This window comes from Spizellomyces punctatus (assembly GCF_000182565.1).
Source record: "Spizellomyces punctatus DAOM BR117 chromosome Unknown supercont1.1, whole genome shotgun sequence".
Taxonomy (NCBI): domain Eukaryota; kingdom Fungi; phylum Chytridiomycota; class Chytridiomycetes; order Spizellomycetales; family Spizellomycetaceae; genus Spizellomyces; species Spizellomyces punctatus.
Window position 1 is genome coordinate 1,365,804 of NW_015971537.1, and position 27,034 is coordinate 1,392,837.

Consider the following 27,034-nt stretch of genomic DNA (forward strand, 5'->3'; position numbering starts at 1 on the left):
ACAAGCCAACTTTTTATTCAGGAACATTGAACGTACACCTATTTCGCAACAAACCGAGCAGCAGCAATGGCCGGAAAAGTATCGTCAGCAAAAGGAAAAGGCGGGGCAACCAAGTCTCGCCAGAAATATCAAAACACATTTGCATACAAACCGCACAAAAAGGATACCGTGGCACTTAAAATTGCTGCCCTACCTGCTAAAGGATTGTGCCAGCGGTGTTTGGATATTGTTGACTGGAGGTTGGGGTCTCAGTTCTTTGTTGTGCAAGTTTGGGAATGATTTACTTATTCTGTTCTCTGGGAATTAAAGAAAACGCATGAACAAGTACAAACCGTTGACGCAACCCAAGACATGGTGAGTTCTTATTCTAGCACAATAAACACTATTTCCAATACTAAGCCAATACTCTTACCACTATAGTGTCGGATGTAAACAAAAGAAAGTAACAGACGCCTACCACGTCCTCTGCAAATCATGCGCCGAGGAAAAGAATGTATGCGCAAAATGTCAAGAAAGCACAGATGTCGTGACGTAAGTTTCCAAGTCAGATCTCTCTCATACTCCCATATGTTGAGAGCTCTTACGGTATACATAAATAGTCCCGATATAAGAACACCCGCAGATATCCTACGCGAAGAACAAGATCAAGAACGTCTGCTTGCCTCCATGTCTGAACGCCAACGACGATCTTATTTGAGACGAGTCGCACGCGGAGATGATGAGGGGGCGCAAAAAGTCGTTTTGGCCGCGGAAAAGAATGAGGACGGAGGTTGGAGCGATTTTGATGACTTTGATGATGAGGAAGAGGATGAAGAGGATGATGACGCTTGAAAATAGGAAGGATGCAGTCCTTCTCCTCCATGTACAGTATTTATTTTAGTTCTTATTGCATTATCACGACATCATGTTCGATGATCCTCTTCAACTTCAACCGGCCATCAGTCTTCTGTAACGGCGTCGTAAAGTCTTCTCCTAAAATTCTCGGCGAATTCCTCAATGGATGCCCCACTGGACAAATCTATTGCCTCACGGGGCAAGCGACTGGTCGTATACGCCGGATACGGACTCTGGGTTGCGTTTGCTTGGGATTCGATGATGCGGAATATAGGGGGCTGTGATGTTGGATCTGTTCGGCGGATAGAAGTTTAAGTATTGGAACGTCTTGCGTCATGGAAATGGACGACATTGACTTACGCCGAAGGATCTCTTGCCATTGAAAGAGCAGTGAATCTGTTGTGAGGCTGAAAGGATTGAAGTCTAATAGCCATACTTTTCGATTGCGCTGATTGATATAGACATCAAATACATCTAATGGTTTTGCATCAGTTAGGACGTGTGACTGTCAGGACCTACGGGATCTGCCACTTACAGTCCGGATCAGGAAACCGTCCTTTGATTTTCTCTTCAAAGAATTCTATAATGGAGTCTTCCAGATCCTCCCTCGCTTCCGACAAAAAATCATAATAGTTGACAACGTCTCTTTGGCTGATTCCTATTGAATCCTCATGTCAATATCTTGTCACATATACCTGGTCCCCTGTACTTCTCCAGATCGAACGTTTAAACCCACCTACTAGCTCCCCATCCTTAACAAAACATCTGAACTCCATTGACGGCAGCAAGTCGTACCATTTTTTAAGAACCAGCTCAAACTTCTCCGGTCGCGTGGGTCCATTTTCACACTTTTCAAATGCATGTCCCAGATCGTGGGCAACGAAATCGCTAGATTTCAGAAGAAGGAAGATTTCGGACGGGGTGGTGGATTTCAAAGTTGTGCCTGTTGTTATCCACGCTGCGTCCTGGAGAACAAGTATGAGATATCGTCCGATTGAGGAAGCTGGAGAAGTCGCACCTTTGGTGAACTCCAGTTAAGCTTTGGGAAAACAGCCCCACCCAAATCTTCAATATCTTGTTCAATTCTTCTTTGCAATTCTGGAAATGATGGACTTCTATCGTCCCCAATCTCCTCTTCTCCCCCGCTCTCGTCTCCACTTCCCCCCCAATGGTCTTCCTCGGCAGCGTCCTCCCCACGAGGCAAAAATACTCCGTCCGCATTTAAATATTCTATAAACTCTTCCTCCAGGGGTATGATTCGGCTCTTCAACGTACAGGCCGCAAATGTATCATACCAGGATGAAAAAGAACAGTTTTGGATGTGTTGAATGGTTGTCGGAGGAAAGTCCTGTGGTGGGGTCGTTGACACCGGCATGTCTCCAAGCTTTGACGAACTTGCAGATTGTTATCCAGTTCTGATTCGCTGAAACGGTCGGAAAAGAGTTGATTTTGCGAGAGCTTTATATCTCAACTCACAGTACAAGTGTTTCCAACCAAGGCAAGTTTCGTAAACTTTATAAAGTCACAAAAAAGCCAGAAGGAAGATCGTTGCGATGAGTCAAGTGACAAAGCTGATTCATGTGTTGGTTTGAATCGGTTCTTGTCCGGTTGTCCGAGCGCGTTCTTTTTGGTCAACGATCCAGACGTCTTGCAAAAGATTCCTAGTGGCTAGACAACGCTATATAGGCATGTCACAACCAAATGGCTGCACCTCCTGATCCTGTATTCGTGCTACGAGCACATGAAGCGGACGTTACGGCTGTCGTTTTCATAAGGAACAACACAATCTTGGCTTCAGGGTGAGCAGCCAATTTCATAAGTTTGCTGAAGGTTGAACACTTACCGATGCTATGGATGGTGGTAGCGACCAGGAAGGTCACATAATACTTTGGTCAGTACTTACTCGGCGTCCCATACGACGATGGCGTGCGCATACATCAGGGATCTTGGCCATTCACTCTGTAGCCGGCGACAATTTGCTAAGGTAGCTCCTCTGTGATTGGTGAAAAGTCTGGCTTTCCGCTATGGCTGAAAATCCCAAAGTCACGGCCGTGACGATCAGCTTCATATCTGGTCCTTGTGCGATCCGTCAGATAAAGCCTCGTCAAGCCCACAAAAGCCGGAATTCACCCTCCTGGTCAACTCTCTGAATTTTTGTGGGGTTTCTCTTTGGAAACAACCAGCGGACAGAGAAGGAGGCGCCGAGCAAACTCTCCTTGCGTTGCCAGGTCTGGGAGAAAATGCGGAGGTGGGCTCGGGCTTGGCTTTGATATGGCTTCACATCTGTATAATTGACCAGAGCGTCTCCCTAGATTGACATTTACAACTTGTCGACCAAGACATACACACTCCAGGGTCTAAGCGTCCCAAATGCATCAAAAGACACAGGTATGTTGTGCTGTTTGTTTTTATGTCTTTCAACGTCTTGTGGTATAGTCTGAATATCCTAGGCTTGTGCATGTGCCTCAAGTTCTTTGAGGGTCCAACTGGGCTCTGCCTTGCAGCAGGTTACGAAAGCGGAACCATAATAATATGGGATATCGAATCCAAAGGCCTGGTGTGGAGACACAAAGTACACGAAGAGCCAGGTACTTTAATACATGTGGAAGAGCATTTATTGGTCCAGGAATCAAAACTTGGCTTCCCTCAGTCCTTTCGTTAGATGTCCTTCCAGACGGCTCGATCGGCTTTTCAGGTGGAGCCGAAACCAAAATCTCCCAGTTCTTCCCTATATCAGATCCCGAACAGACCACTCGGCATCTCACTGTCCCGACCCGAGGTATAGCAGTGGTGCGCATACGGCCAGATGGAAAGATTGTAGCAACTGGAGGCTGGGACTCAAAGTACGACATATTCGCGTCATCAACTGTGCCCAGTCTTCTTCCGTTGCTTACCCCCCTACCCCAGAATTAGAATATACAATGCAAAGAAATTTAAGCCGCTCGCAATTCTTCGCGGACACCGGCAAGGTGTCTCATGTCTTGCATTTTCGGAAGCGGGATCATCACACGTTGGAAGTGAAACGAATTCTGAAGAAGTGGCGCCGCCGAATATGTTTGCCGCTGGATCAAAAGATGGGAACGTGACACTTTGGCAGATTTACTGAAATTGTTGGTGGGCCAAGAATGGGTCTCCTCTCTTGGAACGTGGGCAGCTAGTTTGCATTAGGGCCTCCCTGGAAATTGGTCAGCTCTCCTTCCGTTCAAGATATGGTGTACGCCTGTCGCGAGATACGGAGAATTTGAATCGGCCCCGCTACTTCTCACGCGCCATGCATCTGACTTGACACTCCGTTGATGGATATAATCTCGTCACTAATTTGGACGCGACTCGGTGGAGCTTGGGCTTCCGATATGATCACCGAATATTTTGATGTCGCCTGCTCGTCTCTTCTGTGAAGTTTTCACGGATGATTCAATGGATGATTCAATGGGGCTGCCTTCATAAACACGCATTAACCATAATCGACAGCCGTCCTCCGATTAGGATTAACATTTTCCAGCATAGATACGCATATAATGCCGCATACAAATCCAAATGCAAAATCATGTCATATAACAATGAATCTATACAATATCACTATCTACAAGTAACTGGCGAAATAGCTACAATCATGCCTGCGCTGCTACATATGCCTTAATTTCTATTAAAGTGCAGTGTTTTAGTAGTGTATTCATCATGAGCCACAGCTACAATGACTTACTCTCTATTACGCTGAGATACGCCGTGTGGGCAGGGGAGTCCGGGTATAGATCCAAAAAGGATTCTCCCAAATCGCAAGATTTTCCTGCAATAACACAGCATTAGTCATCAATCCTATGTTTTAACAGTCCCATGAATCATACCAATTCGTGGATCCAAAGGAATCGAGCCCAAAAATGGCACACCAACTTCCTCTGCCATGCGCCTAGCACCCCCGGTGTTGGGTGCAAAAATGACCGACTCCTTCTTACATCCCGGGCATACGAACCCGCTCATATTTTCCACAACACCGATGATTGGAATCTTGGTCTTTTTGCAGAAGTTGATCTCCTTGCGTACATCCTGAAGAGACATTTCTTGTGGTGTTGTGATGATAACCGCTCCGTCAATACCCGCTTCTTTGAGATATTGCACGGCTGAGAGATGCTCATCGGATGTCCCAGGCGGGGTGTCCACAACAAGGAAGTCCAATTGTCCCCAATCGACATCTTTTAAGAACTGCTTAATAATGCCTAAGGGCAAATACCAGTTGAGATATAAGATTCCGTAGTCGTAGTCTGCTTGAGTAAACATTCGTACCGTTCTTTTTTGGTCCCCTCCATATGACAGCATCGTCGGGGTTTTCTAACATAAATCCGACCGACATAACACCCAAATTGTCGCTGACGTATACTGGCGACCATCCTGAATTGCTTTGGTGTATCGTTTCTCCATCCAGACCGGTCATGCGTGGCATGGATGGACCTGTGATATCAATGTCCATAATACCGACCTGCGTACCACCAACTACGTCAATATTGCCCTTCCTAACAGCACGAACACTGTGAGTGACAAACACACCTGAATTGATTCGTCCATAGATAGAGCAAACGCCAAGTTTGTTGTGAAGGTACTTTTGCCCACTCCGCCCTTTCCCGACAAAACCAGCACCTTGTGCTTGACTGACGACATTCGCTCATTAATCAAGGGAATAGCTGGATCAGGTCCTTTGGGTCCAGTAGCGCAAGCTGCCTGATTTGGACATCCGGCGCATGAGGCAGCTTAAAAACAACGCCCATTCAATTCCGGTTCACAGATGATCAGTGTCGCCGCTAAAACACCTACCTTTGCCGGCCTGATCGCTGCCTGTTCCCGGGCAGTGCTCGGGAGCATTTTCGGGTACGTCTTCATTCCGAGGAGCCATACTTGTAAGATACAATGGTGATCTTCGTTAAAGTAAATGTAGCAAAGAAGTTGTTCGCTCATTTCAAAGCAATCTCCGATGCTCTGCCACATATCACATGACTTTAGGCGGTGGCGACGTGGCTGGTAACTTGCATGCCTCCGACTGGCCATCCTATTTGGTTTTGACCTCGTCTTTGCAAAAACTGTCCGCGACCGCAGGTTAATGGGCAGTTTTCATCCTGTCTGCCACTAGCACATGTTGAGGAGAGGAAGGGGACTTTATACAAGTGCACCTACTGAAGATTACGACGACGACACATATCCTCTTCTGCCTACTTCATCGTTCCAATCGCGTTTTAGCTCTTCGTCCGCACCATCCTTCCCGCGACGCCATCGCGCAGACCGTTTTGATCCTCCACCCATAGAAGATCCTGAACCAATACCTCCACCTCCTCCTGAAGTCACCGTATTCGACATGTACTACTCAAAACAGGCTTACATCACCTACGGTGCGAGCTTGGTGGCCCTAGTGGTCTTCCTAAATTTAATTTTTACTGGCAACGGCGAGCAGTTTAACGTCGGCAGGTTCTTGACCGAGACGTCACCTTATATGTGGGCGCTACTGGGCACGTCATTGACTGCTGGACTCAGTGTTGTTGGTGCTGCCTGGTGAGTTGAAAGGAGCGACGCGTCGAGCAACCGCTATAGGAGGTGGTGAAGGAATGGACACTGACTAAATGTTCGGATTGTTAGGGGAATTTACACCACGGGCTCCAGTCTTCTCGGTGCTGCTGTCAGAGCTCCTCGTATTCGAACGAAGAATCTTATCAGGTGTGTTTTGCTATGTTGAAGTATGTGCATTTGGCCCTGTTCGAAGGTATTGATCATCCCGTACACAGCATCATTTTCTGCGAGGTCGTTGCTATTTACGGTCTCATCATTGCAATTGTCTTTTCCTCTAAATTGAATGATGCCGCACTGGCTGCTGGTGAAACATGGTCGAGATCTGCTTACTATTCAGGTGCTTCCTTGCCATTACTGTTGACCGTCGAAGTTAAACATTTTGATTTAACGATGCTTTTATCTCTCTACTCAGGTTATGCTTTGTTTTGGGCAGGTCTCACAGTTGGCTTTGCAAACCTCTTCTGCGGCATCGCTGTTGGAATCACAGGATCGACTTGCGCCATTGCAGACGCCTCCGATCCCCAGCTGTTTGTCAAAGTCCTCGTGATTGAGATTTTCGGTTCCATCATCGGCCTTTTTGGTTTGATCATTGGACTGCTGATGACCTCGAAAGTCCGCGAATTTGATGTCCAGCAAGGATGAGTTGACATCTCTGATAAGAAAAGTTAGATAGGCTGGGAAACGGGATTTAGAGATTCAGCTTCCTTGGCGGCGTTTCTTGTAAACAAAGATCTCTGACCAATACGATTTTCATATTGTGATATACGGCCAACGGGGTGCTTTTTTGACCGGATGCGAACCCCACTGTAGATCTCATGCAATAGAACTTCTTATGCGAACAGTGACGAAAGATAAATTGCCGGTATAATTAACTGAAATAATGTACATTTGTTCTCCCCACTATGGCCCCCCACGGGTAAACGAAGCATCGCGGGATTCCATGCTACATGTACCCACTGCTGTTGTACTGCGACATGGTTGTGGTGTGTGTCAAACCTCCAGTAGCGAGTCTTTCCCCGCGCGGCGGCACTTAGCAAGCTACATAACTGTAAATAAACCGTTCAACTATGTACGCTTTTAGGCCTTAGGAGCTGGCAATCCGGGAATTTGGGGAGCGCCTGGAACTCCAGGAACGCCAAGACCAGGTTGAACCATCTATTCAAGATCAAAGCAATATTGGTCAGTCAATGAACCTGATATTTGAAAGTTTCACTTTTCCACTTGCCTGCTGAGCCTGTTGCTGCTGAGCCCGTACTTGAGCTTCCTGCTGGAACACAAACTGTTCCCTCTCCAATTCCAATGCAACCGGTAACCCCACAAGCATGGCGGCAGTGGCCAGAACCCATGCGGCGCTACCAACCCACTGAGCAGCACCCCACGTTGCGCTCGTGACATTCTTTACGGAGCGAACAATGCTTCGTCTGGTTGAGGGTGGAACGACATCCACCAAGGCGGATATACGCTCAAGGAGGGATTCGTCTTGGATGTCATCTTCGTCGTCGATCTCCAAGTCTTCAATATCGTCCTCGGACAAGAGCTCGTCACCATCTTCATCTTCGTATTGAGAGTCATTGTCGTCCTCTTCCAGGGTAGCAATCAGAGCGTCTTCTGTCGCCAGTACATGTGTTTCGGTGTGCACTTCTGTGAGCTCAACCATGGTTACTGTGTGTTCTGAAAAAGAAACCTGCGAACAGGAGGATGTCATCGGGATTTCGCACGCAACCATGGCAACAAATGACAGTCCCGCCCGTGATGGATTACCCAATCATTGAGCTATTTCGGTTGATGATGGACGTATAGTACATTCCTTAAAATTCCCACTGCAAGGTGAATGATAAAAATCATGAAGTGTATGTAAATGCTCTACAATGATGGCCTGATCTACCAGCCCACTTGTACATATGATGGCTTGCATATCCCGCTCCTCTACTCTACTATGATCTACTTGGCTAGCAGAGACTGCCCCGACATTTCTTCTGGAATAGGCAGATCCATCACCTCCAAGATTGTCGGAGCAACATCCGCCAATGCGCCGATTTTAGACGGAATGAATTTGCGGGTGGTGGATGTCATGATGAATGGAACTAGAACGAAAAAGGGCCATTTTAGCAGCTGCTGCATCGCGCCTGTTCATAATTATGGTACTGACCTCGGGCGGTAGTGTGAGCCGTGTGTGGCTGTCCATTATCTCCAAACATCTTTTCGGCATTTCCGTGGTCAGCTGTAATGAAGAGTGTATATCCAGCGCGTTTGCACGCTTCATATATAATTCCAATTCCCTTGTCGGTTGCTTCCACGCCCTTGATGGCAGCTTCGTACACACCAGTGTGTCCAACCTGCGTAGCATACCAGTAAGCGGACTGTTCAGATGTAGCTACCAAACAGTAGCGCTCACCATGTCTGGAGGGGCAAAGTTGCACATTACGAAGGGATACTTTTTCGTTTCGACCGTTTCCGCTACCTTTTGCGCCACCTCGATTGCACTCATCTCCGGCTTTTTGTCGTAGGTTTGCACCTTTGGAGACGCAATCATCTCGCGATCTTCTCTCTTGTACTGTGCTTCTGTGCCTCCGTTAAAGAAGAACGTCACGTGGGCATACTTTTCAGTCTCGGCAATGTGGCTCTGGGGAATGTCATGTTGAGCCAACCATTCCGCCAAAACATTGGTCATCTTTTGTGGAGGGAAAATGACGGGAAAAGGGTAATCGGCTTTGTATTGGGTCATGGTGGTAATGGACTAGTATCGAGGATACTTAATTTTAGCCCACATCCTGAACACCTGAATGCAATTCACTTACAATGTGCTTTGGCTTCTTGGCGGTCTCAAACGGTGTCTCAATGCCAAATGCTTGGGTGATCTCCCGCATACGGTCACTACGGTAGTTGAAGAAGATAAGGGTATCATTGTCTTGAACCCGTCCATCTTCTTCAACAATGATGGGTTTCAAGAACTCGTCCGTCTCGTCTTTGGAGTAGCGTTCTTTGACAGTCTTCAACGGGTCATCCGTCTTCTCTCCAACTCCCTGTACTAGACCCTCGTAAGCAACCTTGATGCGTTCCCATCGCTTATCACGGTCCATGGCATAGTAGCGTCCAACAATAGTGGCGACAGAGCCGTATCCGATCTTCTTCATAAAGTCTAGCAATTCTTGAAGATACTTGTCAGCGGATCGGGGAGCCGTATCCCGCCCATCGCCAAAGAAGTGGACGAAAGTCTTGGGAACACCATAATCCTTCGCTGCCTCCAAGAGCTCGAAAAGATGTCTAATATGGGAATGGACCCCTCCGTCAGAAATGAGACCCAATAGGTGAAGGCGCCCATTGCCTTCTTTGGCCGACTTGAAGGCATCGACGAGTGCAGGCTGTTGAGCCAATGTTTTATTCTTGATGGAAAGATCAATTCGAACAATGTCCTAATCAGAAAGCCACAGTTAACATCCTTCAATAGGGCGGCCTAGTATCCGACTTTTCACACAGAATAGGAATGCGCACATACCTGGTACACGATTCGACCTGCGCCAATGTTCAGGTGACCGACCTCAGAGTTTCCCATCAAACCGTCGGGCAACCCAACTGCCAAACCGTGCGCGTCGAGCTCAGTCGTAGGATACCTCTTCTGCAAGTCTGTCATGACTGGGGTGTCCGCGTTCCGGATAGCGTCTCCCTTGGGGTCAGCCTCGGGGGAAATACCCCAACCATCGATAACAATGAGACAAGTGTTGGTGGAAGGTTTTGTCATGGTAGCAGAGTCTGGTAGTGTCAGCAGAAGCCCAGAGATGGTTGTGGGGATGGAGACGACCTTCTTTGGGCCAGGACAACGGGATAATGCGGGATCGATTGTGTCATCACGGGATTCACGTAAGCGACCAGATATAAACAAACTCTTCAGGAAGTGCATATTTCGCAATCGATTATAACGCACGACAGGCGTTGTGGAAAAGTATACCGATGGATTAAATAAGCATCATATGTACATTATCTAAACTCTATTTGCGACCCCGTCTCTTGTTCTTCTTTCTGCCACTTGTTGCCGGTGTGGCTTCATGTTTGTTTGTAACAGTCGCCTTCGTTGTGATCTCTGCAGGAAGCCAGTCATTCACAACCGCACCGGTCCTATTTTGGTCTTCTTGATCCGCTCCAGCTACCAGAGAATTTAATCGCTGGACAACTTCCTCACTTCCCATAAATTCGGCCCGCACCCACGGCACGATTTTGCAATAAAGCTCATACAAGCCTTTGGCCAGTCCCGCTCGCACACAATAGGGTCCAATGGAGGCCAAATGTCTCGCATGAATGTGAGGATAATGCGGCCTCACATGCTCGGCTGACCAAACCAGCCATTCCATTGCTAGTTGGCCGGCCTTCCTCTGGTTTCCACGGGACGCCATTTGAACACAGAGAAACCCTTTCACCCAGTTGGAAATCCAATGAGCAGGACCTAGCGCTTCTGTTGCCGTCCTACGGATAACATCCATCTTTAAGAACCCCTTGTCAAACATTGTGGTCTCATATCCATCAAAAATTGTCGTGGCTTCCAGTACGGCTTTCTCAAGTTGGGCTTCCGTTTTGAGCGGCATGTCAGCATTTGAAAAGCTAGCTTGACAAGAGCTACAACGCCATGGATGGAAATCGCCTCCCTTTTCATACACTGGATAAAGGATAACGCTGGCCACCTTGCACTTCGGGCATACCAACTTTCTACAATCGTCGGGGGCAATGCATCGCTCGCACTCGCAGCGAAAGAACTTGGTCGCCAAAAGCTTTGCTTGACGTAAATGCGTCGGCCAGCAAACGCTGCAAACATTGATAAATTATTCCCAGCTTCAAACCAACCAAAGATAAACAAACGCGCACCGAATATCATCGCTAATAGCATAATTTGTCGTGATAAGGTCGCCCGGTTTTATCTCTTTCAAAGCATAGTGCCTTAACTCAGATCCATTTCCGATATATACTGTCTTGTGCCATGAGAAATAAGTATTCTTAGAATCAGAGAATTCTGCAGCATATTTTCTACCTTGGGAGAGCACGAATGTGCAAGTTTGGACCCTTTGATTTCAAGCATGTTAAGGCTCGATGCTCGGATTCAAGCCATTTATAATACGAGAATCAAACCTTGGTCATATAACCCGACATATAGTTGACCATTTTCAATGTATTCGTGAGCATTGGTAGCCATTACTAATAGCACGTGGTGGAGCTCCTTGATGGAGAAACGCCCTAGCTCCTCGACATTCTGCTGGGCTGATGATGCCAGTGAACCGAGGATTTCCACTATCCCATGGCCGGCGTCGATTGGCGGAGCAGCGAAATTTGTCTAATCAAATTGCATCAATCCCAGTTTTCTTTGGCGCTATGGCTCAACCCATCCATACGCTGATCATGTTTCTTTTGTCTTGAGAGATATGGGAGTATTCTGCCAATATATTGGCCTGTAAATCCACAGGGATAACTGCGTTGGGATTTTCATCCGCGACTAATTGAAGGACGTCCCGGATGCGCCGGCTCAAAGGGTTTGATAACGGGCTATCGGCCACAGCCAAGACCGGCAAGTCCACCATAACAACATCGCCCACATTGAACGACTTTGTCGCAACCGCAGCGCGACCCAAGTCGCCTTCAAAAAGGCGAATTTCCACTCCGCTCTCGGTCGTCATTTCATCCCTCCACACACCAACTAGCGATTTCCGATGGATCAGACCTGCTGTGCCATCGAGATATGACTCATTCAAGTCATTGACAATCCACCACCTCCAACCTCAAGAACAAAAGATCATTGCGACGATGACGGTACTGGTACCGTTACGTACCGTCCTTTCTGCACCTCGCCAACGTCTCAAGTTTCCAATGCAGAATGCGACCTTTCCATTCTTTCCCCGTTTTCCACACGTAACATGCGATAATGTCATTCGACACATTGGCGGTAGCAGATCTCCACGCCTTGTGCAGCATCACCATATGAAGTTTGTCCATTCATGCACTGCATCACGACAAAAACTCCGCCCTGGCACAATCTCCCCTTCAGCACCCCTTCAGCGATTGGCGTGGTTTTCACCCATCTACGAAATTACACCCGTTTTCCCGTGCAACCCGGGCAATGTCACTATCTTGGATGAGCCGCAAGACTTTTATGGAGCGATTGAGGTAGGGAAAGGTAGGAAAATCTGCCGACAGATTAGTCCTCAAAAAATATTTGCAAAGAATGGATCTGAACCTCTAATCTGCATCTCTGTAGCGCGGAATATCGACCGCCAAGCGACGTATTGTGCTAGCCTCTTTGTATCTTGGCGCCGGTGAAGGTCGTGTGGTATGTCATAACACGGTTGAACTATTACAGAACCATGGTTAACTCCTACCTAAGAGGGACGCTCTTAAAACAGCGTTGACTAAAAATAAAGACTTAGAAGTACACATTCTCCTCGACTACTTCCGGGGTACACGTGGACCAAAAGATAGTAGCGTATCGTTACTGTCGCCTTTAGTTCAAGCATATCCAGAGCGGGTGAAGATATCATTATATCATACACCCGCAGTTGGATCGCTTTTGAAGCGCTTGGTTCCACCAAGATTCATCGAAGGCTTTGGCTTGCAACATATGAAGATATATATATTTGATGATGACGTGCTACTGAGCGGGTAGGCCCACGAAGACTGTACACGCGAGAGGTTGCTTCATCCGGCTGACTTCACCTCATCAGGGCCAATCTCAATACCGATTATTTTGTGGATCGTCAGGATCGCTATGTCCTATTTCGAAGTACCGCGTCCATAAGCGACTTTTATGCAGACTTGGTCCGAACAGTCAGCCGCTTCTCGTATTCCCTCGTTCCGGGAAAAGTGACCACTGCGACATCCATTGCAGTGAATCTTCTTCCTCCACCAGCATCCTTAACTGGAGGAAGGGTAGACCGTCCCAAATTGAAACGAGTAGCATCATCAGATATGCACTCTTTCTGCAAAAGATGGCATGAGAAGACTAGCGAATTGAGGGAACAGCTGGTTGAGCGGCGGGCGACAACCGACACAATCGTAATGCCGATGATTCAAATGGGACAGCTTGGGGTTCATCAGGAAGAATCTGTACTCGACCGGCTTTTGAAAATCATGGACTGCCAGAAACTTACAGAAAAAGAAGGCCGTTGGACAGTGCACTTGAGCTCTGGCTATTTAAACTTTCCCGAAACTCTACTACGCCCGATATTAGGATCCTCAGCTCTCTATCGTATATTGACAGCATCCCCAGAGGTACAAAAATACAGCATACGCGGGTCTATTTTGAGCTTATATTGAGTCACATCACTGGTAGGCAAACGGGTTTTTTGGTTCGAAGGGAGTCTCTCGATATCTACCAGCGGCATACACGTACCTAGAAACAAAACTCTTAGAACGGGCACAGCGGTTGGGGAGGGGTGAGAGTTTGATTGTGCATGAGTGGAAGAGGAAAGGTTGGACCTTTCACGCTAAAGGTATTTGTGGAGTCGCACCCATTGTAAAAACTCGTAACTAACAAATTAGCAACAGGACTTTGGTGCACGCCTCCTGGCGAGTCCTCACCGTTGGTGACAGTTATTGGCTCGTCAAATTTTGGATACCGATCATTATTCCGAGATGTGGAAGCACAAGCTGTGATAGCTACAGTTAATGAAGATCTTAGACGACGATTGCAGCTGGTTAGTTTTCTGGCTATCTTTTTGCAGGGTGTTGTCCCAAAAATATTGGTTTAATGTCAAATTTCCGTTTTATACAGAACATCGATCACCTTTATGCACATTCACGACCTGTGAAACAAGATGAACTTACTCACGGTGACAGAAGAGTGCCGCTCGGAGTCGTCGTAGCCACGCGCATGATTCGGACCATGCTATAATTTAAGACTTTCTCCGATAATACTCAACGCGCCCTTGTTTCTATACATTATATACAGGCGTTACCTCCGTAGCATTGGCAGTCATTAGTACATCGACGGAACTGCGCTACCTAGGTTCAACCAGCCGCTTGATATTTCTTTAGATTTTGCAGGTCATTCAAAGTGCTATGGATTGTATTGTCGTCCAACGTTTCTCGATTCAGACTTTCAAGATAGCAACATTACTTTTTCGTGATCGTACTTTCACTCAGCGAAGAACAGACATTACCTTGGGATAAGCGACCTTGCTTCCTCCACTGACTCTATCCCGAGATTCCCCATAAGCCCAATTTCGAATGGTTCGTATTGTGAACTATCTATTGTTCTGCGTGTCCGGTCATCCAACAATGGGGCCAGATTTAAATGATATTCCGTAGATTGTGTGGGACAAGCAATCAAACTCACGATTTTATATGGCGCACCGTGTTTGGGTTAGAAAACGCTGTGAATCTTGAGCAGTACTCGAGGGTTTTTTCAAAAACTCTGTTGTTCGTGATGAATAGAAAAAGCCGAGACACGCATCAGTACATCTCTTCAGGCTACACAGAGCAGCCTCAGACAAATCACAATGTGCAGACACTGAACTCGTTGGAAGGTCGTTCTATTCCAGATTGCATTCGCCGTCGCTTGTGCATATCAAGCAAAAGCTTCACTTCCGGTATCAGCAGACAGTCCACACCTTGAAAGTCTGGACTGAAATAGTCAGCAGAGGACGACATATCACTGGAAGAGTGGTTGTAAAGGCTGGCAGGCATCTATTTCAGATGTATGGGCTGCAGCAAACACTACAGACCAGCACCAAGTTTTCCTGTGGCAGAGTCGAGATCTTCGGTGTCGCGACGGGCGCCCCGTGAGGGTGCTAGACGGCGAGGAGCCGGATAGATGCTCGGAATGGCTTCTGATTGTGACGTTGGCATCTTCTCAAAGTGCTTTTGCAGGTTGACTGTCTCGACTCGGGTTGGGACCGACATGGATCGCAAGTGGCTTTCGTGACAACAAATCACGTGATACTACATCTTGACGAGTCTCGGACTCTCGGTCAGCAATTCAAACATGCAATGCAGGTCAGGGTTGCGTGATGCCAGCGCAAAATGCCCAAAGATTCACATGAGGGAGATACGCCAAATGTTAAGCAGCTAGATTGTGCGGAGATCCTTGCTTTTGTTGTTTGAGATATCATCGAGAGGACATTAACTGTGCAGCCGTGATGAATGATGGCAAGCGATTGAAGGAAATGGTCCCCACAACCTGTGATATATCCATCTGTGCAGAGGGTATTCTTATTGCAATCCTTATTACTGTTCTTGACGGAAGAGTTGCTCGTCGTTGCTTCAACTTGCCTTTGAATCGGCCATGCGCGCGTCTGTGGCGCAGCTGCTCGGCACATCTCTTCCACAGCCTCCATCTCATCTACTTTCCTGACCGTGCACGATGAACGGGCCAGATCTTCGCCAGCGGGTCAAGGGTAACGGTTCAGCGGACTCCAAGTCTCCTGCCGATTCGGGTATAGATCTCCACAAAAAACTACAGCGACCTGGCGGGGTTACGGTACGTTTCTTTGCCTTTGCAGCAGCTCGTCGTGGAGAGAACAAAGCTTGAATAAAACCGGTATAGATTCCCGCAACTGTTGTGCCATATTTGCATACGGTACTTGGCTATGCAGCCTTTGCAGCTGCGCTAGCTGTTTGCTCTCACACTCGGTGGCACAATGTTCTGAAAAATGAGGTTGCAGGCTGGCCTGAGGTATGGTCAAGAGCGGAATAGCGTTGAGTTGAACGCAACATTTTGATGGACGGTCTAGGAATGGTTTCCGAGTGTGTCGGCGGTGACTGGAGATTGGTACCCTGCTCGAAACATATTCCAAATTCTCATCGCTATGGCTGCTGGTGGGTTCAGACATGAGTGTGCACGTGAATGTAAATGGCCTCAACATCCAACATCCAACGGATCAACAGGTCCGCGATTCCTGCTTCTTGCGATAAATTACCTGGTTCATGACGTGAGCATGTCTACGGGCTCACGCTTTGTTGCCCGTCTGACTTTGCTCTTCGGTCTCATTCGTACACTCAGCTGTGGTGGTTGGGTTTATATCACTTCGACCGACCAACACGATTGGCATGACATTTTCATGATCACTTACCTAGTTGCCGGATTATTCTATATGATTGGATTGACGTGGCTGTCCTGGAGATCATCAAAATTTGGCAAGCAAACGGGATGGAAGCTGCGCCTTGGATGCATTATCGGTTTTCTCGGTTTGGTACCATTCTTGGTTTATTGGTTCGTTAAACATAAAGTAGACCGTATTCCTGGAGGTAAGTCACCTGTCTTGTAGCAACAGAATTCACAATCCAGAGATTTGAATGCGTTGGCACTAGCCTACTCTATATATGCTTTATTTGAATGGAGCGTCATATTATTTGATGTGGGCTTCGATTTCGCCACCGCGTTGGATGTGAAAGATATATCTATACAACTGGTCCAGCCATCCTCAAATAGCGGGCCTGCCGGGTACACTCGAATCAAGCAAGAACCATCATTGGAAACCATGAGTCGACCTCAGATCGTCATCGAACAAAGCACCCTATCAACTTTGTCCAGTCATGTTGCAGACACCTATTTGGGTGGGTTAGCCGTTGGAACGGGCGTGCATCAACGTCAGGATTAGTTAATTATGAACTCTATGTCACTTACGTTTGAATATACTGATTAAAAAGGATTCGTCTTTTGGTCAATGACAACCTCCCTGGGTCTCACCATATGGTATGATTGGTTCAGTTATTCAGCCAATTTTCTTTGCTGCTTCAGTCAAGGATTCTCTGCTTATCAGTTTCCGCTATTGAACAGGTACTTTCCTTTGTGGAACATGGGAATTTCGGGATTTGAAGCATTCCTCTTCACAACATTATCCCCCGCAGTACTTGGCGTACCCTTTATTCGCCGCGCAGTTCACTGTATGCCCGGCATTTTCCACCTCCTCTCTCTCGTTGGCCTCCTATCGTACCGATTTCCCGAACCTCTACACAGGCTTATTTGCGTCGGAACTGGCGTAGGGTTCTCGTTCCTCGTGTGGGGATCTTCCTTTGTTGATGCCGACGGTATCTCATCCGAAAGAGTTCAATCACGCAGCTGGAGCAAGTGCCTTCCTTTCATGCTTGGTCTTCTGTTGAGTAATGTCGCGAAAGTGTACGGATTTTCGAATAATCCGGTTTGGTCAATCATGCGCCCGGAAAACGGTGGATTGAACGAGCTGGGTCTTGGACTAGCAGTGCTTGCTTCACTACAAGTGCTGCTACGACCGCTGCTGGAATCAAAGAGCAAAGTTGCATCAATCACAACGCCGGAAGAGAAAATTGCTGCAAAGCAAGGTGTCAAAGAAGCGCGCGCCACGGGACACTGGGCAGCTGCGGCCGTGGGCTTCGGTGCATTACTTTTTGCTCTTCATAGCATGCTGACAGATTCAGGTATCATCTGCAGATGGGCTACCGACGGTTATCCAAATCCTGGAATGGATCCATTGTTCGGGGGTGTGATCGTTCTTTTACAAATGGGTATCGGATTATTGATATCCAAAAATGTCAATGTTGCCACTAATACGGGCTGGTGGCTTCTCGGATCGACCGGAGTAATGGCATTGTACTTCTTACCACAATGGTCTACGGAAGGCAGATACATTGGTTTTGGTGGAGGCCTGATCTTTGCGACCTACATATGCTCCATTGCACCTTCCTTGATCAATCAATTACCATATTTCCCCGCTGGTCGAACGCTGCTACTAGCCACATTTGTCTATGATATATTGCAGGTAATGTCAAGAAAGTTGAAACCTACTGAGTTTATTGACCAAAGCCTTTCATGACTAGCTTGCGCATGTTTGGGTTGTTGCGTATGCATTTGTTCCTGGCGGAGTCTACGCTCGCGAACGAACGCATTATCTTCTTATTGTCATGCAATTCCTTCTTTTTGTCGGCCTACGATCGGCTCGCTCAACTCTTTCGTCCGCCGAAAAGCGGGAGGCACCAGTGAGCGTACACAAGACCGTCAGGCATGAGTACGATCGGGCTGCCTTGACATTAGCTATATCATATCTGCTCCTAGCTGCTTCAGTAGGGGCGCGCATGTCTGTTCGGAAGGAACCCAAACCCTATCATCCGGAGGAGAAACTAGCAACTATGGGGATTTGGACTGTTCATTTCGGATTGGATAACGAAATGTGGAGTAGTCATCAGCGGATGGCCGAGGTCATTCGAGAACTAGAACTGGATGTCATAGGTACGGATCTTGGGTGTTCCCTACTGTCAATGAGAATGATTAATTTTTAATCTTGTTTTAGGTCTGCTAGAATCCGATACCTATCGCATTATTATGGGTAATAGAGATCTTACCCAGTATCTGAGCGAGACACTTGGCATGTACGCGGATTACGGCCCCGGACCGACCAAACACACATGGGGCTGCTCAATGCTATCCAAATTTCCAATCATTCGATCAACGCACCATCTTCTCCCTTCCCCAGTCGGTGAGCTCGCATGTGCCATCCATGCCACTCTCGGTAGGTATGATTCTATCTTCTCCCAAGTGGCCGAGGAAATGACCAGGTTTTGTGACAGACGTATATGGGACGGAGGTTGACGTGAGCGTATCTCACAATGGACAAGAAGAAGACTGGTTAGACAGACAACTACAGACACAGACTCTTGCTGGCATTATGAACAATAGCCAGAATCCGTTCGTGTTCCTAGGATACGTCGTAACAGACCCAGGACATCAACACGAACTGTACCACACCTTGGTGGGAAAAGGACGGGTCGAGGATATTGATGAAACGGATTGGGATAGGTATGAGTGGGCCTCCTGGCTTCAGGCGGTGCTCGCTAATGTATTCTCCTCTTTGCTCACTATATCCCGCACGGAATTGCAGATGGTGCCAGTATATTTTCTACCGCGGCTTAGAGCGAGTTGGATATGCACGTATAAGTCACGGCGGTATAACCGATACCGAGATCCAGGTTGGGAAATTCGTGCTCCCGCCTGAAGGTGGGCCGCGGCCTTTGACTGTAGTTGATGAGGATGATGATGCTCGTATTCCGGAGGGACAAAGATTCCCTGAGGCATTCTGGGGAGATGGAGTAAGGGGTCATCGGTATCATGTGTTCGACGCTCCGAAGTATTGGGGTGAAATGAACGAGAATACTGAAAGGACTGACAACTAGCACTTGTACTCTAATTGCGTATACATTGAAAATCCGACGAAAAGTAAGGAGCTATATGCCCTCATATTAATCTCAATATTATATACCTGGCTGCCCCATCGTATTGCGTGACATATAATAAGCCGTACAACAGAAATACACACTCCTCGGGGCTCCAAAAGATAAAAGATCCAATAGAAGTTTTGCCACTCCTTCCAATCCTAATTCAGTAATTCACGGTGTGAATTAGGAGGCCTTTCGACGACCTTCAGCGATCCTTGCCGCCACTAGACTTGCTTCCACCCCAGCAGCAGAATAAGTCAAAGTCGGCACACGGCGGACGACTGCCTCAGGGGGCAACACCTGGACCACAGTACCCCCTCCTCCTTTATATCTTTCATGTGCACTCCCTCCCCGACTTCCATGGCCCCGATCCACACTTTGTTCTCCAGTGTTGTTGCCATGGTCCGTTTGTGTGGGCTCTGCAGCGGAAGCGGCTAACGTCGCAGTGTCTGGTATAGCGTCAGCCGGCAGGGTGGATGGAAGGAGAAAGTCGCAGTTGTAGTGGACTATGCCTGTGTACACGCTCGTAAGTGGGTCTGAAAGCATACTAAAATAAATGAGCCTACCTAATGACGCTGAGGAAGGACTTCGGGCCATGGGAAGATGATTTGACGGGGTATGTCCAAGAAATTCATTGAAGTGGTGGATTGACTTCTTGCGCCGTGCTGGACGAAATGGATCCGCGTCAGTAATCGTCACAGTGGAAGAAGTCGTTAGTGAGAGAACTGAACATTGATTTACCTGAGCCCATCGCAGGAGGCCCAGAGACTTTGCGGTGTCGTCTGCGTCGACGGCGTAATAGAACAATGCTGTATGTAACACATGCAATGGCAACAGTCGCTGAAGTAACAGCCACAATGACGACCCCCGCTAGAAAATGATGATCGGATAAGTACTGAAGCACGATTCTCAACAACAGTCGCACAATTCCTACCAGTGGATAGCTTGGGCGAGAAATTACGCTGAAACCACGATCCCACAGCCTGGGCAGCACTCACAATGTTGCTCTTAACCACCTGCCATGGCACTACGCCCAATCGATCTAATATGATCAGGACTATCCCAGTCACGATAACCCCCCCACACAAGATTCCGATCGTCATCAGCGGGCAGAACCACCAACGCTTTCGGCGACGAGATTTGGCTTCGGACATTTCTTGCAATAATTCCGCTGTAGACTCATTGTGGATAGGCTCGTCGAGCTGCGTGGTGACGGCCGTGACGCTTTCGGATGGACGATTGATGGAAGGTATACCTATTTCAATGTCAGAGTCCGGGGACTTCTGCATGGAAGGACCACGCTTTGTGATGCCCAAGGCAGCTGATGTTGCTTCATTCAAAACAGTACCGGACGATCCAGATCCAGACCAGCTTGGGAACAACGGTAATTGACCTGGTTCGGGAACAGACAATCGAGAGTGTCGAACGTTCTCTGCAATGTCACGGGCTGAACGCGAAGGAGCACGGTTTGCCAAACCAGCTACACGGTTTTCATCCCTTAGCGTCTTCGGATATCTGGTTGCACTTGTCCCGGCTGAGATGGATGTAACTCGTACCCTTTCCTCGACTAATGTACTGCCAGCCAAACTCGGTGCCATTGCTGACTTTAAGGTTCCAGAATTCGTCTGAGTCTCAGCCAAGGCCAGGTCTTCCTCCCATGAAGCCATGGCTTCTTTTAATGGGGTATTATAGTGTGAGCCGAGCGAATACGCGATGCTGAGGTCCGATCCGTGCCGACGTAACGGAGTTGATGGGGGCGGTGGGGCGGGAGGTAGACGCGGTGTGGCAAAAGACAGTTGGTAGCGAGCATTTTCACGACTGGAAGCAGTGGATGGCTGTCTTGACGGAAGGCTTGTGTTGGTTGTTGTGTTTGTTCCAAAGGCGGACGGACGACCGAGGGAATGTCCAGGAAGAAACCCCATACGGTTTCTAACTACAAAAGAAAATCGCAGATATTTTACAAAAAGCTACCAAAAAGGCGTTTAAAGACTACAAGGAACGATTCCTTGCGTAGTGCCCTCTCGGGCTGTCGAAAGGGAACGAAAACGATAAGGATGGTCGCCGAGGACCACTGTCGGTGCGAGTGGCTTAGACCCGGGCCTAGCACGTTACATAATCGTGTTTGCTCACGTCACGTGCTCATCGCAAAGTGGTTCCCCGATCGACATAGCGGAGGGAACGGCTAGTTGGTCTGGAGATCGGCCTGCATGCGGGCAAGAGCATTAGCACCGTGTGTCGTCGCCCGTTTCGCTCAGCTTCCCGACATTGCTGCATTCCTATCGGTTGCATATCGCTCCTGTTCGCTGCCCAAACAACGACCTCACCGATCGTTTTCCACGTCCCACACTGCGAGAATGCGGTATTATCTCCAGATCCTATCGACGAACACAGTGGACAGTAGTCCCGCTGTCCTTCTTCACTTTGACTCGCAACGTTATTTGTTTAACTGCGGCGAGGGAACTCAGCGCTTTTGTCATGAGCACAAGGTCAGGTTGGCCAAAGTCAAGAATATCTTCCTCACGCGTGTGGCTTGGGATTGTGTGGGTGGTTTGCCGGGTATGTGGTTCAACGGTTCATGCATGTCTCGCGAGAATGCAAGGAGAGATGGATAGGCTTATATACGCGGAGACCTGCTGTTGAATTTGCTGTGTGCAATATGCTAACATGATCGTCCTCCTGTATTCTTTTCAAATCAAATTGCAGGCATGCTCCTCACCCTTGCTGACGCGGGTAGTTCCTCAATGCGACTGAATGGGCCGAATAATCTTACCCACTTTATGGCCGCCACTAGGCACTTCATCTATAGGTGCTCCCCGCGTCATCGCTCTGAACCATAGTGAGACCGTGCCTAATGATTCTTATAACCAGACAATCTTTGGATCTGAGCACATTTGAGTTCCACGAAACCAAAGGAGAGCCATTTCAGGACGAAAATATCACAGTCCACCCAGTTTATCTTGCACCTGAACCAATCGTGTCACCAGAAACACAGAACGCCGCAACGAACGGTCCGGATGTGATCACTTTCAGCAGGAAACGGAAGAACGAGAGTCAAAATGATCATTTGATTTGCAAGAGAGCCTTTCTCAGACGTATGTTTCCGGTGGACCAAGGGTATCATCCTCTAAGTGATCACACTGGAACGGAGATCACCGACGTGACGATACCTGCTGGCGAAGGGGAAACGGCTACGGTAGTAGCAATGGAAGACATAAAGGATTCGAATGAGGATGAGGTGGTTGTTCCAAGAACCGAAATCGGACGGCTTGGGTCTGCTCGATTACCGCGGACAGAGCCTGACCACGTCGTCTTGTCCTACATTTGCCGTGGGCCAAATGTTCCTGGCAAATTTAACCCGGTCGCTGCCCAGAAACTCGGAGTGAAACCTGGAAAGGATTTTGGTATGTAAGAAATATGAAGTTCCAGTGCCTATATGATTCACTAGCTCACCGGTGAGAATAGGAATCCTTGCCGGGGGACAAACTGTTACAACCGCAGACGGGACTGTGGTATATCCACATATGTGCATGGGGGAGCCTCGGCCAGGGGCGGTAAGTTTATCTTTGATTGAGATTCACTCGGATTTGGCTTCACTCTATTTGATTGCAGATATTCGTCATAATCGATTGCCCCTCTCCAGCATATATCAATGCCCTTGTAAACTCACCTGAATTTGCACCCTTCTACGATACGACAAACGGAAATCATGTTCGATGCGTAGTCCACATAACCGGGGATGGGGTCTTGTCAGATCCCCGCTATGTGGAATGGATGAACAAGTTTGGGCATCAGACACGGGTGCGTGGTTGTCATGTACCCCTTGCAACGTGGCCATGGCTGAAACATCAGGTCGTTCTCGTTGTAGCATTTTATTATCAGCCGTCGTCATAATCCAATGGGAATAAGCTACCTTGCTGCGGGGAACCTTCAGCACAAATTGAATGTTTTGGACGCGGAGGTATTTCCTCTCCCGTATTTTACGAATGACCCTGAGGAGGATTTGAGAACAAGTGAGTCTGTCGAAACAGTGCCGCTGTGGCCACCAACTTATACATACCCATACAGTAATGGATCTTCCGAAAGGAGCGGTAATGGCCACACCATTGACAAATTATATAATAGAGCCTGCGCCGAAAGTAGATAATTCGGAGGCACTGCGACCGTTTTTAAGAGAAGAAGTTTCAGGCCTGGCGGAACCTGATTTAATCTCGTGCATCAAGAAGGACATTGAGAGACGTCATGCCACCTCGTCTGTGGTTCCCCCAGAGAAAGATGTTACAATCATTCCTTTGGGAACCGGTGCCGCTATCCCAGGCAAATACCGAAATGGTACAGTTTTTGTTTCGACGTGAACCACTATTGATAGATGATCCTCAAGGATGCGCGATTATCTTCTTCCAGTAAGCTCAACCTTTCTCATGCTATCTTCTGGCAACGTGCTGCTCGATGCGGGTGAAGGCACGCTTGGACAGCTCTTCCGTCACTTTGGACCAGATATGATGAAAGAAGCTCTCCGAAATCTGCGGATGATTTTCGTATCGCACCTCCATGCAGATCACCATTTAGGCGTAGTACGCATATTGAAGTATTGGGATGAGGTGAATCAATTATGGGAAGCTACACATCATGACACATGTTAAACAATATCTTTCATGTTAGGTCAGAGATTCACGCAATCCGCAACCGCTGATTATTGTTGCACCAGCCAGATACCAGATCTGGTTGGAAGAATATGCTGACTGCGAGGAATTTGGGTTGAAACATGTGTTATTCCTTAATGCGGAGGATGTGCGATGGAATGCATCCGGTACAGATGGAAGAGACGAAGACGTCGAGAAGACGACCACGTATGTAGTGTATGATGAACATCTGTGAAGGCACTCAGATTGACTTGAATCGACTTTAAGAATAAACACCTTGAAAAAGACACTACACCTCAAGGACATCCACACGGTAGGCGTACACCATTGCCCATGGGCCTACGCGCTCGTATTAGACACGGAAGCCGCAGGCAAAGTGGTGTACGTATCAATACTTGGCTTGGATGACTTGAGTCTAATTAGATTATTGCTTTTGAGCAGCTTTTCCGGTGACTGCCGTCCGTCTGAGGACTTGGTCAATGCAGGACGGGGAGCCAGTGTGGTTATTCATGAGGCGACCTTGGAGGATGACAAGGTGGAAGAAGCGCTGGAAAAGCGACATTGCACAACGGGAGAAGCTATCCAGGTGGCCAAAAGGTGTGTCCAAGTGGAGCATGTTTTTACATCCCTCCAGCCGTCGAATCTGACCTTTCTCTTCAGCATGGAGGCCCAGAACTTGCTCTTGACGCATTTCTCACAACGATACCCGAAAATTCCCATACTTCCCAATGACGTGGACGATGACCTTACTCAGGTCAAAGTTGGTATCGCGTACGACCTGATGCGGGCGAAGCTCAGCAGCTTTTGGCGGTTGCCCCTCCTAGTACCGGGATTACGCGCACTATTCCCCCAGGACGACAATGATGGTGTGAACAGGTGATGAGATGAAGATGCACACTCACTCATTGCTCGGAACCGATCTGGCGTAATATAATTCTATTTACAATAGTCTATCTAATTTTTTTAGCAACTAGTACCATATTTCGTGGGGAGTCAACATGGTCGAAGAGTGGGAATAACATGACACTTAAGTGCATTGGACTTTGACATGTCGCGTTATCATATTCTCCATTGTATCTTTGCCCGTCGCCCTCAGCCTCCATTAAGTTTCTCGATTTTGCATCGACATACACATCGCGCTCACCCGTCATTTCTACAATGGATAAAAAACGATCCACCAGTATCAAGCTCTCAATTGCTTCTGCGACCATAGCCCTAAGTGTCCATACAACTGCAACTTCTTTCTCCCTATCTCTGTACTTCTCCTCGTATTCTCTCAAAACGTCGTCAGTGAGTCCCGCCTTGTCCAAATCAATCCCTAGCTTTCGTAGAGCATGTCTTGCATATCCAATAAACCCGTTTCCGAAAGCTCCTCTGGCCAACCGTCCGATCACAATGTTTCGCGAGTCGTCGAGATCTGGAATGAGCTCCTTCTCTAGGATGATCAGCTGTAAAAGTGCGCGATAAAAATGTCTTGAAAAACTTTCTTTTGCTGCGTCTCCCTGCTGAGTCCATCGACAAGTTGCCTGACATGCCAACATCCGTGCGGTGAATCCTAGTGAGACGCCCTGTGACCAAACGTACTTGCTTAACGGAAATCCAGCACTGTGCGTTACAATTAGTCCTCTTTCACCCGTTTCGCAGAGTGGTGAGGGTGGGGCTGGCCTCCGCCGAGGCGGTGGGCTGTCCGGCAGTTGATATTTTGGGGGAATACAAGGATCGGGCCCTTCTTCGGTAAGATGGTTGTAACAGCACCCTACCGAAACAAGAACTCTCGCGTCGCTCATCAAGAAGTGTCGTACCAGAGCGGCTGAGAGGTCTCCACAAGCATGTAAACCGCAGAGTAGCCATCTTTTAGATTCTTCCTCTATTACTCTTTCCTCTTCTGCTACCCCCGCTTGACTTTTGACCTCGCTTAGTAGTTCATTGAACTTCTCCTCAGCCGTTACCCTTCGATTCACATGATAAACCTTGCCGATAGCTTTATCTTTGTTCTTGGGCTTTGAGAAGATCTTCTCTATCATTCCAGATCGCCGTTTTGCTCCGCATGTTTGTATTTCATCATCGTCGACACCGATGACAGTATGGCAATAAGTATATGCTAGTACTGCATCAAGGTATCCTTGTCCAGCGCCAAGATCCATTATACACGATGATTTCGATTCAACAGCCAGGTTATTAATGAGATGGGCGAGGAGCTGCACCTCGTGTTTCTTTTTTGGTGTCATGCCGTAAGTAACCTTATTGTCTAAGTATGCCACTGTAACCTGATCGTAAGCATACATTTGCAGTTGTCAGGTCCCGTTTTTTGTCAGAAAGACTCACCTGTTCGCTCCAATTCCTTGGCGATAGGCTCACGGCTCGGATCTCGAGGTAGCGCTATTGATTTCGACAACGCAACAAATTCCTTTAAAGACTCTGGCCAGTCTTCCTATGCAAGCTGCAAGAATTAGGTTTATGACTGCAATAACCAGTCAACTACGCTCGTCTGCAGTTACCTTCACTGTGCCGTTGGCGGCTAGAGCTAGTAGATGGTCATAGGTTACACTAGCATCTTCCTTCAACAAATGCCATTCTTTCGGAAAATGGCCCGAAGACCAATAATCGTTTGTGAAGAAGTCAACAGCATGAAACTAATATTGCCCGACATCAGCTAGAAAGCCAGATCTGTACTTGGTGACTAAGATCTACCTGCCACAAATGCTGATACGACTGCAAAAATGCTACGAGACCGTCAATATAGTCACGAACTGAGCCATATCCAGGAGGCAGTTCAATATGGTGACCCGGCATGGCTTGTAGAAGGAATTTGGGCAAAGTCAAGTTGCAAAAACTCGTCTCGACTCTCA

General features: G+C 47.8%; 14 protein-coding genes across 15 annotated transcripts; 6 read left to right on the forward strand and 8 right to left on the reverse strand.

Annotated features, from left to right (window-relative positions):
- The first annotated feature begins 27 nt into the window (after positions 1-27).
- On the forward strand, positions 28-1,411 carry SPPG_00500 (uncharacterized protein). Its single transcript, XM_016748825.1, has 4 exons — positions 28-239; positions 310-354; positions 421-531; positions 600-1,411. Exons 1-4 carry the CDS (start codon positions 67-69, stop codon positions 829-831), a joined length of 561 nt encoding a protein of 186 aa, XP_016612836.1. The 5' UTR covers positions 28-66; the 3' UTR covers positions 832-1,411.
- SPPG_00501 lies at positions 431-2,358 on the reverse strand. 2 transcript variants are annotated; one of them, XM_016748826.1, is made up of 6 exons: positions 2,311-2,358; positions 1,853-2,249; positions 1,571-1,799; positions 1,370-1,492; positions 1,195-1,308; positions 431-1,126 (listed from the first exon to the last, which is right to left on the reverse strand). In XM_016748826.1, the coding sequence occupies exons 2-6, from the start codon at positions 2,207-2,209 to the stop codon at positions 939-941; spliced, it is 1,011 nt and encodes a 336-aa protein (XP_016612837.1). In that variant the 5' UTR covers positions 2,210-2,249; positions 2,311-2,358; the 3' UTR covers positions 431-938. The 2 variants fall into 2 exon arrangements, with proteins under 2 accessions (XP_016612837.1, XP_016612838.1); XM_016748827.1 differs by having other exon boundaries at positions 1,853-2,358.
- Positions 2,359-2,455: 97 nt separating this feature from the next.
- Positions 2,456-4,441, forward strand: SPPG_00502 (uncharacterized protein). Its single transcript, XM_016748828.1, has 7 exons — positions 2,456-2,633; positions 2,699-2,818; positions 2,878-3,082; positions 3,147-3,222; positions 3,285-3,422; positions 3,485-3,677; positions 3,742-4,441. The coding sequence occupies exons 1-7, from the start codon at positions 2,536-2,538 to the stop codon at positions 3,938-3,940; spliced, it is 1,029 nt and encodes a 342-aa protein (XP_016612839.1). The 5' UTR covers positions 2,456-2,535; the 3' UTR covers positions 3,941-4,441.
- SPPG_00503 (cytosolic Fe-S cluster assembly factor NBP35) lies at positions 4,367-5,757 on the reverse strand. The gene is made up of 6 exons (XM_016748829.1): positions 5,641-5,757; positions 5,377-5,576; positions 5,116-5,308; positions 4,680-5,048; positions 4,538-4,621; positions 4,367-4,477 (listed from the first exon to the last, which is right to left on the reverse strand). The coding sequence occupies exons 1-6, from the start codon at positions 5,717-5,719 to the stop codon at positions 4,446-4,448; spliced, it is 957 nt and encodes a 318-aa protein (XP_016612840.1). The 5' UTR covers positions 5,720-5,757; the 3' UTR covers positions 4,367-4,445.
- Positions 5,758-5,887: 130 nt separating this feature from the next.
- Positions 5,888-7,245, forward strand: SPPG_00504 (V-type ATPase, C subunit). Its single transcript, XM_016748830.1, has 4 exons — positions 5,888-6,369; positions 6,454-6,531; positions 6,600-6,721; positions 6,797-7,245. Exons 1-4 carry the CDS (start codon positions 5,957-5,959, stop codon positions 7,024-7,026), a joined length of 843 nt encoding a protein of 280 aa, XP_016612841.1. The 5' UTR covers positions 5,888-5,956; the 3' UTR covers positions 7,027-7,245.
- Positions 7,246-7,564: 319 nt separating this feature from the next.
- SPPG_00505 (uncharacterized protein) lies at positions 7,565-8,041 on the reverse strand (the record flags this gene model as incomplete). The annotated part of the gene is made up of 1 exon (XM_016748831.1): positions 7,565-8,041. One exon carries the CDS (start codon positions 8,039-8,041, stop codon positions 7,565-7,567), a length of 477 nt encoding a protein of 158 aa, XP_016612842.1.
- A 284-nt stretch (positions 8,042-8,325) lies between these two features.
- Positions 8,326-10,123, reverse strand: SPPG_00506 (2,3-bisphosphoglycerate-independent phosphoglycerate mutase; the record flags this gene model as incomplete). The annotated part of the gene is made up of 5 exons (XM_016748832.1): positions 8,326-8,468; positions 8,534-8,720; positions 8,780-9,121; positions 9,183-9,797; positions 9,881-10,123. 5 exons carry the CDS (start codon positions 10,121-10,123, stop codon positions 8,326-8,328), a joined length of 1,530 nt encoding a protein of 509 aa, XP_016612843.1.
- A 146-nt stretch (positions 10,124-10,269) lies between these two features.
- SPPG_08853 (uncharacterized protein) lies at positions 10,270-12,066 on the reverse strand. The gene is made up of 5 exons (XM_016756993.1): positions 11,760-12,066; positions 11,500-11,701; positions 11,402-11,433; positions 11,239-11,342; positions 10,270-11,178 (listed from the first exon to the last, which is right to left on the reverse strand). The coding sequence occupies exons 1-5, from the start codon at positions 12,039-12,041 to the stop codon at positions 10,371-10,373; spliced, it is 1,428 nt and encodes a 475-aa protein (XP_016612844.1). The 5' UTR covers positions 12,042-12,066; the 3' UTR covers positions 10,270-10,370.
- On the forward strand, positions 12,028-14,613 carry SPPG_00509 (CDP-diacylglycerol--glycerol-3-phosphate 3-phosphatidyltransferase). The gene is made up of 7 exons (XM_016748833.1): positions 12,028-12,528; positions 12,620-12,691; positions 12,746-13,020; positions 13,083-13,629; positions 13,691-13,850; positions 13,906-14,054; positions 14,132-14,613. Exons 1-7 carry the CDS (start codon positions 12,169-12,171, stop codon positions 14,249-14,251), a joined length of 1,683 nt encoding a protein of 560 aa, XP_016612845.1. The 5' UTR covers positions 12,028-12,168; the 3' UTR covers positions 14,252-14,613.
- Positions 13,390-15,352, reverse strand: SPPG_00510 (DNA-directed RNA polymerase II subunit RPB4). The gene is made up of 7 exons (XM_016748834.1): positions 15,084-15,352; positions 14,876-14,978; positions 14,696-14,773; positions 14,520-14,615; positions 13,751-14,455; positions 13,509-13,683; positions 13,390-13,440 (listed from the first exon to the last, which is right to left on the reverse strand). The coding sequence occupies exons 1-5, from the start codon at positions 15,259-15,261 to the stop codon at positions 14,368-14,370; spliced, it is 543 nt and encodes a 180-aa protein (XP_016612846.1). The 5' UTR covers positions 15,262-15,352; the 3' UTR covers positions 13,390-13,440; positions 13,509-13,683; positions 13,751-14,367.
- Positions 15,353-15,363: 11 nt separating this feature from the next.
- On the forward strand, positions 15,364-19,652 carry SPPG_00511 (uncharacterized protein). The gene is made up of 11 exons (XM_016748835.1): positions 15,364-15,838; positions 15,905-16,033; positions 16,092-16,176; positions 16,246-16,605; positions 16,669-16,914; positions 17,008-17,053; positions 17,138-18,095; positions 18,154-18,562; positions 18,624-18,842; positions 18,901-19,129; positions 19,212-19,652. Exons 1-11 carry the CDS (start codon positions 15,722-15,724, stop codon positions 19,501-19,503), a joined length of 3,090 nt encoding a protein of 1,029 aa, XP_016612847.1. The 5' UTR covers positions 15,364-15,721; the 3' UTR covers positions 19,504-19,652.
- SPPG_00512 (uncharacterized protein) lies at positions 19,575-21,571 on the reverse strand. Its single transcript, XM_016748836.1, has 4 exons — positions 20,480-21,571; positions 20,287-20,415; positions 20,112-20,210; positions 19,575-20,057 (listed from the first exon to the last, which is right to left on the reverse strand). The coding sequence occupies exons 1-4, from the start codon at positions 21,465-21,467 to the stop codon at positions 19,729-19,731; spliced, it is 1,545 nt and encodes a 514-aa protein (XP_016612848.1). The 5' UTR covers positions 21,468-21,571; the 3' UTR covers positions 19,575-19,728.
- A 165-nt stretch (positions 21,572-21,736) lies between these two features.
- SPPG_00513 (uncharacterized protein) lies at positions 21,737-25,391 on the forward strand. The gene is made up of 12 exons (XM_016748837.1): positions 21,737-22,101; positions 22,249-22,351; positions 22,414-22,946; positions 23,008-23,096; positions 23,155-23,343; positions 23,411-23,555; positions 23,611-23,874; positions 23,947-24,143; positions 24,205-24,392; positions 24,453-24,566; positions 24,627-24,782; positions 24,846-25,391. Exons 1-12 carry the CDS (start codon positions 21,753-21,755, stop codon positions 25,063-25,065), a joined length of 2,547 nt encoding a protein of 848 aa, XP_016612849.1. The 5' UTR covers positions 21,737-21,752; the 3' UTR covers positions 25,066-25,391.
- SPPG_00514 (uncharacterized protein) lies at positions 25,070-26,994 on the reverse strand. Its single transcript, XM_016748838.1, has 4 exons — positions 26,877-26,994; positions 26,684-26,818; positions 26,511-26,616; positions 25,070-26,445 (listed from the first exon to the last, which is right to left on the reverse strand). The coding sequence occupies exons 1-4, from the start codon at positions 26,976-26,978 to the stop codon at positions 25,136-25,138; spliced, it is 1,653 nt and encodes a 550-aa protein (XP_016612850.1). The 5' UTR covers positions 26,979-26,994; the 3' UTR covers positions 25,070-25,135.
- Positions 26,995-27,034: the final 40 nt, after the last annotated feature.